The sequence below is a fragment of the Mandrillus leucophaeus genome, unplaced genomic scaffold, assembly GCF_000951045.1.
Source record: "Mandrillus leucophaeus isolate KB7577 unplaced genomic scaffold, Mleu.le_1.0 Scaffold258, whole genome shotgun sequence".
NCBI classification, from domain to species: Eukaryota; Metazoa; Chordata; class Mammalia; order Primates; family Cercopithecidae; genus Mandrillus; species Mandrillus leucophaeus.
The window spans coordinates 3,103,517-3,115,848 of record NW_012102676.1 but is presented as its reverse complement, the minus strand read 5'-3'; the positions used below and the strand labels follow the sequence as shown (position 1 = coordinate 3,115,848).

At 34.0% G+C, this 12,332-nt stretch overlaps 1 protein-coding gene across 1 annotated transcript in view; it reads right to left on the bottom strand.

Moving 5' to 3' along the window:
* Positions 1-115: 115 nt before the first annotated feature.
* The window catches only part of DGKB (diacylglycerol kinase, beta 90kDa), a 773,008-nt gene continuing 760,791 nt past the window's right edge, over positions 116-12,332 (bottom strand). The window contains exons 25-26 of the mRNA XM_011983975.1: positions 5,078-5,207; positions 116-2,408 (exon numbers count right to left, since the gene is read on the bottom strand). Coding sequence (XP_011839365.1) covers positions 2,301-2,408; positions 5,078-5,207 — 238 coding nt within the window. The 3' untranslated portion in view covers positions 116-2,300. The remainder of the gene's footprint in view (positions 2,409-5,077; positions 5,208-12,332) is intronic.

Genomic DNA, 12,332 nt, shown 5'->3' with positions numbered 1-12,332 from the left:
ACAGCTACATTGAAGTGAAGCTGCATCCCATTATTTCAATTATTGAAATCTTATAGGCAGGTTGTTTAATTTGTCTCATCCCACTGTCTATCCAACAGCTTTCTACTGCACAGATTGTTAAGAATGATTCACAAACTGTTGCTGCCTTCAAACTATATACTATAAAAGGTAGCCAAGAAGTAATTGTATGTTGTAGCGAACATAAAATAATTTGTGGCTTCAAAATATGTTTTTGACACAAAGCCTGCCTGCCCATTGTAGAAAATTTTGTCAATTCATGTGAAAATATTTATTACCTGTAACCATAGATACAAAAAATCAATGTGTGTGTTGTGTAACATTATGTCGGTAATGTACTTGTTACTGTTTTGAGATTTCTTTTGGTCTAGATTACTGTTCTGCCAAACAATTTTTTATTATACCAGGGCAAGTGATTGCTGTACTAAATTTGCAATTGTAATCATAATTTTCCTGGGAATGCTAAATTATGTCTTAATTTTATTCAAAAGCTTTTATTTTTAAAGTAATTAAGCTTATTGTTGACTGATATTTACCATCCAATGTTCCAGGAACACTAAAAGAATACACTTTGTACGTAATCTTCCATTATAGCACAGTGCTTGAGAGCAGCTATTTGATATAACAGCATTCAGTTGAGTTTTCAAACCAAAGAACTAAAATTATAGCAATTTCACTTGAAATCCATAAATCCATGCACAGGATTGTGTTCAACAGAATCACTAAATGCTATTTGTTATTCAAAGATGAATGAATCAATAACAAAATAGAACTGATAAATCATTAGCACTTTAATGCAGAGTGGAGAGAAACTAATAAATCATGCAGTTCAAGCACTCATTTTCCTTATGGCATGTTTGAAAACATAAAACATGCAATGATGAGATGCAGGTCAATATGAATGAACAATATTACAAGACTGCTCAAAAGCATTTCATTTTACAACATACGCTTAATGAAACACTAAAAGAAAAGTACTGTTCCATGATTTTTTAAAACAATCAGAGACTCCAGCTATGCCATGAACACCTTCAACAGTGATCTAGGCTGTTGTTTCCAAATAAACATTTGAAATGTCATAAAGATGGGAGTGGAGTAGGTGAGGAGGAGGGAGCTAATTGCATGCATGATTCCCTTCCAAGAGCTCAGTATTATTACAGGTACCAATTTATACTAGAAATAAACTGATACAATCATTTACTTCCTTCAAGTGTACTTAACTGATCCATGAAAAATTACATCTATATTTATAAATGACTAAAAAAAGCAAGAAATCATCTATTGAGCTTTCATTGTGTTGTCTGGCTTATTGTCTGTCTGTGAAAGGTGAGAATTTTAATCATAATTAATGGGTAACTCACTCTCTTTCCAGCATCTTAGTCATCACAAAATTAATCACAGGAACTATAAATTTGTTCCACAATGCTTAATTAATTATGCATTAATCCATTTCTCTCAAGCATCTTTTTCTGAATCTTTGGTGGGAAACACATTGATTAGGCACGTAGTTTAAAATATCTATTTGGTTATTGGTGTGGTTATGAATTCTCTCCTAGATTCTCATGCAGAAAGGAACAAGGCTTGCCATATTACCACACTTGACTGTCAAGTAACATATTTTCACTTATTTCTGGAATTAAAAAGAAAGCTAAGCAAAATAAAAACCGCGTTCTATTTTTCAGCACAAGAAAACTTTATACCTGATATTTTTATTTCCGCTCAGAAGAGTTAAGATGTTGAAGAAAAACTATGCATATATAGCAAGGTATTGTAGTCAACTATTTAATAAAATCTTTGAATTAAAATTTCTCCTCAAGTCATAGGTCATTGATACACTGATTCTAAAAGGGAAACGTATAGCAGTCTGCAGTTATGATCATTGTAGCGTTACTGATTAGTGCTTCGTAATCATTGGAATCACACTGAGAATCACATTTCCCATGGTATTTCCTTTTTCATGTTTCACAGGTTTTTCTTACAGGTTAGTAAATGGAAATTGGGGAAGAGATGGGTGGGAGATGTAAAAATCTATGGGAATGCATGCAACAAAAATATGCAGTATCACTTCAGGTAAGCTGCTTTCTTCATGCAAAGATGCCTATATAAACTGAGACAATAAATTTTCTAATAGCTGAACTTTACATTAGCTTAGTAACAAAACCTGTTAAACAACTTCCATGATTGTGTATGAGCAGGAGACTTGAAATGGTTCAGATTTCCAGCATATGTGTTCCATGGCCCAATTATGCTAATTCAATTTCTAAGAATGAAACAATACAAGATTATTCCTTGCTTCGGTTTCTTGTCCTTTTGACGAGGGAGCAGAATAACCCGGTTTTTGGAGGAGGGCCCATCAGCATCGGAGCTTGGTTCTTGTGTGTAATTTTTATCTAGAAAAAAAAGAGAGAGAGAGAGTAGAGTAATCTCCAGATACAATACCAATTTGTGTGAGTCTCTGTTAAAGTTAATAATATTTCATGAGTGACTGAAACACCACAAGTGTAAAATGTAATTTCAGAGTTTCTATTATTTCAAAAATATTTTTAAAGGAGATAGAGATATGGACTTAAATACTATCCCAATGCTCAGGATAATAATTTTAAAAATTATCTGAAGTCACATTTTAAATATTGTGTTACCTCTATCCTCACTTGTAGTAATATTCTAGAACTGCTTACTTAGGTTACATGATTATCTAGTATTATTTCTTGACCATTGGTTATGTATTATTTATTGAAGTCAGGAAAGAATGCACCATTATAGTTTCCAGAGTCCTAGTTATAGCCCAATATCAAGATGTACTTGGTATCAAAGCAAGCCTTATTTATCTTGCTAATCAGAGTGTTTCTGTCTTTCAACATGAACTGCAAGGCTTAATTTCAAAACAGTCATTAGAAATGAAAGTTAAAAGTTAACATGCATAAAAGGTCAGAAATGATGAACTAGCTTTCTAATTTGTTAATTAATTGGTAATAGAATAGAATCAAATATTGAAAAGCCTGCTTAAAACACTTTGAGAGACTGTTCTAAAGCTACTCGTTTTGATTTCTTTGATATAAAACTACGAATCACCTTAAATGAGACAACCTTAAAGTAGATTACGTCTGCAATTTTCTCTAATTCAACTCTAAATTAGAGAAGACATTTTATGAATATATGCTATGCTCAAAGCTAATTGAAAGCAATTATCAAAGTGGCATTTTGTCTGTGACTTTAAGATACATTGTAAGATAATAAATGATTCTCATTATGTAATAAAAAGGTCACATCTTGCCTTTGGGCTAGTGACGCTAAGAGTTTTTCAAAAGCAATCTGAGACATTTTCTTTAGCGAACTGCAACTAATACAAGAACCATCGCTTATTAAATATCAGTTGTCACCTGCACAGCATTCGCATCAGAGATGAGTATTTCTTTCAAAAAGAAACACCACCTCATTAAAAGCTGCAAAAAATATATCTCTTAAAGTGCATACCTGACATTTTCAAGTTAAAATGAATATCCTTCACTTGTCATTCACTAATAGCAATGAAACAAAAAATGTATATCACGTGGACAGGATCATTAAAATCTGCAGTGGGGCTTTTGGGAAATGGAAATTTACTTCACAGTCTAGAAAGACAGAAGTATGTGAAAAACCTTGAAAGAATGAACAACTTTATTTAAGTCTGCTAGAATCAGGTTATTCTGGAAGGATTCAGTGTTCTTTTTCCTGCAAAAATAAATTGCACCTGTAAAAGGCCACTAAGGCTAACCCAGCCTCAAACTCCATGGATATCTGACTTCATCTTATTTTTGTTATATTATGAACTAGGGAATTGATAGTCATATAGTTAAGACACCAGAATGCACTTAACTCTGTAGATTGAAAATGATCTATACCAGATTTTCTCTCAATAAGTCAGCATTAGATTATACTGTACCTTATGTCATTGAGTTTTAAACTCCTCCGAAATTCTAGCTGTAGACAGGATCTAATACTGCATCATTCATCATTTATTCATTTCACAAAATTTGTTCAGCCCCTACTATGCTTCAGACACTGTATCAGGAACTTTGAATAAATAGACAATATACAACTTCTGCCCCCAAGAAATTATAGTCTAGCAGGAAAGGTAAATTGAACAAACACACTGAATAGTGTCACAGATGCTGAAATGGGAGGCTTAGCAGAAAGGCACTATTTTTTAACATTGAAAATGAAAATGAATCATTTTATGCACAAATGTCATTTTTAAATGAGTACTGGGAAAGCAGTTATCACATATTACTTACATGATAACCTTAGATTCAAATAGAACATTAAGACCTAAAGTAAGAAGGTTGAGATTTCTGGTTCATAATTTCTGGACTAAATGCTTTACAGGGCATAATAGTATTAGGGCATTTTGGGAAATTGGATCATTATTTCCAAATAGTTGTTAAGACGATGAAAGAATTCTATCTTTCTAGCCATTTATATATATAAGTTAGTATCAATTTATGACAAAGCATAGCAAAAATGTCATATAATTATTAGCTATAAGATTTAGCTTCTTTGTGTTTTTTTCTGAGGGGGCATATAAATTTTGTTTGATTATGACTATTCTTATATTGAAAACCTTTTTTTTTTTTAAAAAAGGAATTACATGATTTTATGCCTTTGAAAAATAGCACAGTATCTCATTCAGTGCTCTTGATACAATGGGGCCTTTCATCTATGTGAGTAATGAAAACACAAGTTCGAGTTTCCAGTCACTCATCAGAATAATGGCCAGTACTATTTTAAAAATTATAGGTAACCTGTCTTCTTGGTTGTTTAATCATTTCTGTAGTCAAAGTACACAACTGTTTATTTAATTTAAGTTTATTTCTGCAAAAAATGAAATCCACATCCTTTTTGTCTGTTGTTTATGGAAACGAGAACCAATTGGTTTTATTTTCTTCTTTGTTAGGGGAGACCACATGGAGGAAACTAGCATTCAATAAATGTCTATTATGAATCCTGGCTTTTCACATGGCTGATTTCACTGGATAGTTACATGTCTTAGTATATTTGGGCAGAAGCAAAATCACTCTACTAAAGATGAGAATAATTCCAAGCCACATGGATTGTCGGTGTCACAGTCACAGAAATTCCAGGTGTAGGCTCTAGGAAGCTGCAGAGACTCAAGTGAACCTGCAGACTCAGGTTGCTCATGTGGCAAAATTCTGGTTAATGGGGGTTGACAAGGCCTATAATTATGACTCTGATGCCTGTTTTGTATACATTGAACATTCTTGTTTTATTATTATTCTTAATTTTCTACCCACTAGAGAAATAACAATGAGTAAAAATTTTATCCCCCAAAACCTTAGAATATATTAAGTTTCAGCAATCTAAGGACATGAACCAAGTGGCTTCTCTTTGAATGCTTCCTTCTATTAAGAGTCAGGTAATTACTTCTCAGTTATTCCTTGATACATCAAATATTTTTGGGGCACTGGGTATGAACAAGGCATTTTGCAACATGATTTTGGTTATTTAGTTTCTAAGAGACTCTGACATTATTATTTGAAAGAGAATACTGGGCACTCATAAACAGTGGTGATGGGACTCCTAGAAACTGGAATGGCTCCGTGAAGGTGGAGTAGCATTGCTTACAACATGCAAGGTAAATACTATCAGATACAGAATGGTGGCCTCCTATAAAACTCTTCATTCTCCTTATCATGTACCCTTTTAGAAAAGCAACAGTGGCAGAGAAAGGTTCTTCTACTGCCCGTGACTATTTCTACTTCTGTCTTCCTATTTCAAATTAAGACTGGCCACTTCTAAGAATATAAATATCAAAAATGTGGGTTCAGTTTCACTTTTATAATTATTCAATATGAAATAAGGATGCACATATAGAAACCAGTAAGAGAATCAAAGATTACAAAGCATAGTCTTCATCTTCTTATTTCTATTACATTGTTAAGGTTGAGTAGTTTGATAGTTGTGATATTTCCACCTCATAGTTGTAATGTTAAGAATAACAACCAGAATAAAAAATAATATTGATCTGGCTCTTACTGTGTGCCAAGCTTCTTGCTAGGTGTTTTACACGTTATTCAGGTGCCACCTATTTCATTCACTTCTTTGAGTTGCCCTCAAAGTCCACTCCCATAAAAAAAGTATTATTAGAGAAGAGTGTAAAACTGAAGTAGAATTTCATAAAAGGGATAGAAGAGGGTATTTATATCTCACAGCACATAGCAAATAATGTTTATTCCCCAGGTATTTGTATTCTCTTCAAAGACTTTCTTCAGCACAACTAAAATCAGAGGGAAGAGAAATGGGTCTTCCCTGATTAGTTTCCCAGACAGTACTTGGTTCAGCTCATTGGTGATTTCTTTCTTGCTTCCCTGTCTTCCAACATCAAATATTTCCAAACCCTTTATTATGAAAAGTAGCATTTCTCTTTCTTTTGTTATCTCAACAACTGTTCAACATCCTTTCCATAATCATTTACTGAAGCATTCTGATAAGTTTAGTTTCTCTTTCTTTTGTTATTTGAACAACTGCTCAACATCCTTTCCATAATCATTTACTGAAGCATTCTGATAAGTTTAGAACAGAGGTGGGTTTATTTTCTTTAAGGAATTCTTATACCTGCTGTTGAAATTATTTTAAAAATAATTTTACTTTTATAATATCTAATTTTGGCCTCCTAACAAAGGCTAACCCAGCCTCAAACTCCATGGATATCTGACTTCATCTTATTTTTGTTATATTATGAACTAGGGAATTGATAGTCATATAGTTAAGACACCAGAATGCACTTAACTCTGTAGATTGAAAATGATTTATACCAGATTTTCTCTCAATAAGTCAGCATTAGATTATACTGTACCTTATGTCATTGAGGTTATGGGAGGTAGCTGTCAACATCCTTACTTTACACTGGAGGACAAAGAGACTTAAAAGGTTTCTGCTACCTGCATAACATCACTCAAGTGGGTAAATGCAAGAGCTGGGTTTGATAGTTGACTCTCAAATCTCCTAGGACCTCCTTGCTAATTCCCACCTCTGCACCTTTGTGCTAGTTATTGCCCTAGAGAGCATTCCCTCTCTTTTTTGCCAATCAAATTTCTATCCCTGTCCTGCCCAGCTTAAATCACACATTATTGTAAAATTTCAAAGTGCAGGGATAAAAAGAAGATTCTAAATGTCCTCAGAGAGAAAAAAAAATAGGTCACTTACAGAAAAATAAAAATCAGCATGGCATCAGGCTTTTCAAAAACATTAGTGCTAGAAGACAATGAAGAAACACCTTCAAACCCCAGAGGAAAAGTTAATTTTATCTGAGAACTCTATACTTAGTCAATGTATTGATTAACTGCAAGGGTAGAATGAAGACCTTTTCAGTCACAAAAGTATTTAGAGAATTTTCCTCTTATATATCCTTTAAAATGTATTTGGGGTGTTCTCCAGCGAAGTAAATGAGTGAGTTAAGAAAGAGAGTCAAAAAACAAAGGATTCAAGTCAGATCCAGGAAGACAGATTTGCAAGAGAACTAGACAGAAACCTAAAGGGAAGGACTTCTGGCATATAAACAAAAGGAGTGTGGATAATAGATAAATTGATATGGTAGAGTTTTGTCTTTTTTTTTTTAAGAAAAATGAGAACTATTATAAGGATCACTTTGCAAAGAGAAGAAAAAAAATTCTAAAGCTTTACAGGAAAGAAAACGTGATGGTGGGTCAGGACTTGGTTCTGCAGTTGACAACATTTTTATAGTCTCAATGATTATATATTTTTTATTGATTTAAATACAATTATTATATACTTCTCAGAAGCAGAACAGTTTAATGGCTGCCTGGGCCCACCATTTCCTATCTAGGGGCTATGAGCAAGTTACTACGATTCATTTCCTTCATCAATGCTGTAGAGCTTTTAATATGGTGTCTCATTGGTTTGTTGTAAGGACTAAATGAATCAATGTACACGAAATGCTTAGACTGTTACCTGGTACAAAAAAAGCACTCAGTAAATGTTAACTATTAGTAATAGAGTTAAACACAGTAATGTAAGAGTGTTAGAAACCACCTTTCTATAGCACTAAGTAAGTAGAGTATACCTAAAACTAATGCATAAAAAAGTAACAGCAAAGCGTATTTCCAGATATGGAGTAAACGATCAGAAGAAATAGTCCAAGAATCAAAGTGGTAGCATCTGATGAGAAGATCTGTTGACACAGAAAAAAGGACACAGGACGGCTATTTTTCTTGCAAGTCTGTACATTCTGCTTTTTTTTTGTTACATGTGCATATACTATTTTGGTACTAACTTTTAAATACTTTTTAAAAATCCCTCTGCAGGTGATTCTCCTGCACTCTAGTGTTTTAGTTCTCCATATGTGATCCACAGGCTAGGAACACTGACATCACTGTTAAAAATGCAGACTCCCCGGGCCCACCCCAGATCTTCTGATTCAGATTCTGCTTTCTAACAAGAACCCCAGGTGATTCCTCTGTGCTTTTAAATTTGAGAAGCCCCAGACTATTTGTCATTGTACTTCTCTTCTTAAGGGGCAACACCAATAAGAATCTGTTGACTGACCAACTGAATAAATGAATGGATGAAAGTTCCCTTTTCTACACCCCCAAAACACACGAAAACAAATATCCTAACTTACTCAATTTTAATTACCTTTATTGGTAATGTACTAGGTACCAGCCTACCTTATTTTAGTATGGAGGATTGCAAGTTAAATAGACTTTTTTTTTTTTTAAAACTTAACTGAGGTGTTTGTAGTATAATGATGATAGAGGACATATGATGGTAGATTGTAATATGCTTTAGCTAGGGATATTCTCAAGGTACAATAAGCGTAAAAAAAAAAATGCCATTTAGATCATGGTGGAAGGACGGTGGCAGAATTAAAACTGAGTTTTAGTCACATCGCTCTGACAGCAGAGGTTAAGGGCTGGTGCCATACCAGAGGTATGAAGATCAAATGGAAGGTTAATGTAGTTATCCAGAAAAGAACTGAAATAGAGTTTAGTCATGGCAGTGCCAATGGGAACAGAGTGGAGGCAGATTTAACAGATATTGCAGAGGCAGAAGTACAGGATATGATGATTGAGTGGGTGTGTGGGGCACTGGAAAAAGACGAAGATTTTACTACAATTTCCATGTTTTTGGTCTTCATAATGTGTGTAGTGATGCTTTTTATAGAAAGAGAAGCATTTTTGGTAGGGGTGAAAACGAGGAAGGGGTGAAAACCAGAAATCCAGTGAACCCACTGTTGAGGGTGACATTCTGAAGGAGATGCTCAATATCTTTTGGGTCTGTGGATATGGTGTTCAGAAGGGAGAACAGGTCTTGAGATAGATTTGGGTTTGGTGATCTTATAACAATGTGAGCAATTGAGAAGAAATTACTGAAGACCAGTGTGGCAAGTATGAATAGCAGATGTTAGACTTTGTAACTGGGGAATGCTGCCATTTAAGAGTGCAGCAGGAGAATACAAACAGTCGGAGAGGTAGGAGAAAAACTGAAAGAAGTGCTATCTTATAAACATTTCCAATCAATCCTCAGAGTGCCTATTAATGAGGCACTCTTCTATTAATTAGGGTGAAACCTTCAAACTACATCAAATAAGGTGACGCATGCCTCGGTTTGGTACAATGGTCTATATGTCTGTGATATAAGCTATTAAATTATTTAACTTAATTCTAAATATAGAATTATTATATTTGAGAGTGATATATTGAATGATATTTAAGTAGTCATTCATATTGCCTGAGGGGTTGGCAAACATGTTCTGTAAAGGATTAGACATTAAATGATTTAGGCTTTGTGGTCTCTGAACTACTCAGCACTGCCCTTATACAGCAAAGGCAGTTTTGGACTACATGTAAATAAATTAATGTTGCCATGTTCCAATAAACTCTATGTCTAAAAGCTATAATTTTGATTCCATATAATTTTCACATTAGGAAACATTACTCCTCTCTCGATATTTTCAGCCATTTAAAAATATGAAAACCATTCTTAACTCCGGCTACACAGAAACAAGCAACTGGTCAGATTTGGCTCACAGGCCATAATTTGCTGACCCTTGAGTCAAATTTGACCCTTAAGTCAAATACTGAAAATTAAATCTAGAATTATGAGGCATAAGGTGGAAGAAATAATTTTAATTTAAAATCATGATTTATTGGGTCAATAGCTGAAAGATGGATAAAAGTGGAAATAATTTTCTTTGGCATATCTTTATTATACTAAGTACCACCATTCAGAAATCATTCTGTGAAAATTCTGAATTAGAATATATATTAACATTCCTCAATTTTGATAATGTACCAACTGATCAAATTTGGCTTAAATGCATTCTCTTTTTAATTAATTCTCATTGCTTTGCACCAGGGTGGGCTTAATAATATTATGGTTCTTCAAACATACCTCAGCAGGTAGCATTTTTCCTGTTAAATATTCACCCTGTATCTAGCCAAAAATTTTCTCCTTGCTTCATCTCTTTAAGAGTTTATTATCACTGAATTTATTCAGCTACCTTAAAAATGAATGGAGTTTTCAGAGCAAAATTAATGCCATAAAATATCTGTGAGTAGAGCTTAATTTAGCAATTATCTGAAACATTAAAAGTTACCTAGCTTGATTCTGGAATAAGATTGTCTCCTTCTAATAATGGAAACCATTTTGAATTCATGTGTGTAGCTGAGCCATATGACAGCGGGAATAAAGTACATGCTAAATTTTTCAGGTCCATAACTGCCAAAAAAGCAAAGCAATGAAACATAACAATTTTCTAAAATCCGTGTGCCAGTTTTTTTATGATTCTAGCCATTATTTTCTGGAATGATAATTTCCAAGTTTAATGTTAAAGTCTTTGATCTAACATGAAATTCAGAGAAATCATTGTGAAGACTTAAAATAAAATCCTTCAAAAATGGGGTTGAGAGGTTTACTTGCCAATGAAATTCACAGGAAGTTTAAATATGTATGGAAAAGAGAACACTTATTCCTGAAAGTGATGGACTATTTGGCCACATTGCATGGGAAATATTCATACCTGGATTTGAAATCGCTTTAAACATATAAATTGTGTTCTTCATTCCAAAATATTTTTGTGGCTCTAAGTTGGTTGCCAGGCAAGGTCACAGACATTTTAAAAGCATTTTTGTTATCTCCATGTTTCTACAGAGAAATGATCCTCACAATTTTAAACCAGTAACTGTTTATCTTTTCTTAGAGCATCTCCAAATCTTTGGGCACATGGAAAATAGAAGACAAAAACATAACAAAACAATACAAAAACACTTCTTTTCCTAGCTAGAGAATATTTACAACTTGTGACTTGACTTTTCTTGCTGAGTAATATTTCAACTAAAATTTTCTATATGGCCTTTTTTCATGTAGTAATGGGGTTAAGGACATAGACCCAGGACATGAGGCAAGGATTTGTTTCCCAGATTGGTCACTGGCAGCTATAAAACCCTGACCAAAGAATCTCAGTTTTGACCTTCAATCTTTATTTGCTAAAGTAATACAACAATAGCACCTACTTTGAAAGACCACTACAAATACCAAATAAGGCTATGCATGTCATATACATGCTTAATAAATGTTATTATTTTTAGCATCACTATATTTAGTCCTGTGGAAACACATTTTGCTAACCCCTCTTCTATCTGAGACAACAACAGCTTTCTGTGTCCCTTGGGTGGCATTGGGAAATGGCATATTATGGCCATCTGTCTTCTCCCTGTGGCACCTGGCAGCATTCCTGCCACATGCCAGACACCAATTTTACCCAAAAGAAAGATTAGAAAAAAATGAATGTGGGACATTTACTAACCATCAGAGAGCATAATTATTTTTGTTTGTTTGTTTGTTTAATCAATGGAGTCCAATAAGCTCACACTGTCTTATTAGAAGAAGAAACTTCTATTAAAGAAATTGGGCCATTAAGGCCCAATTTCTAGATTCAGCCATAACCTTGGCTATTTGGAGCATCATAGCACTGATCTGAAAGACTTTCTCCTCAGCATTAAACTGCATCATGGTAGTAATATTGGATACAGATGTTCAATTTTGGTAACTTAGCCACAAAAAAATTGCCATTGCTTGGTGTTATGATAATTGATATTTCTAACAATGTGCTTAAGGCATTGAACAGGGAGAATAATTCAGTTGCAATAGTACTGGACTAGAGAGGAAACTGATTGTTCTTCAGATGTGTATAAGAGACAGGAGGTATGAAGATCAAATGGAAGGTTAATGTAGTTATCCAGAAAAGAACTGAAATAGAGTTTAGTCATGGCAGTGCCAATGGGAACAGAGTGGAG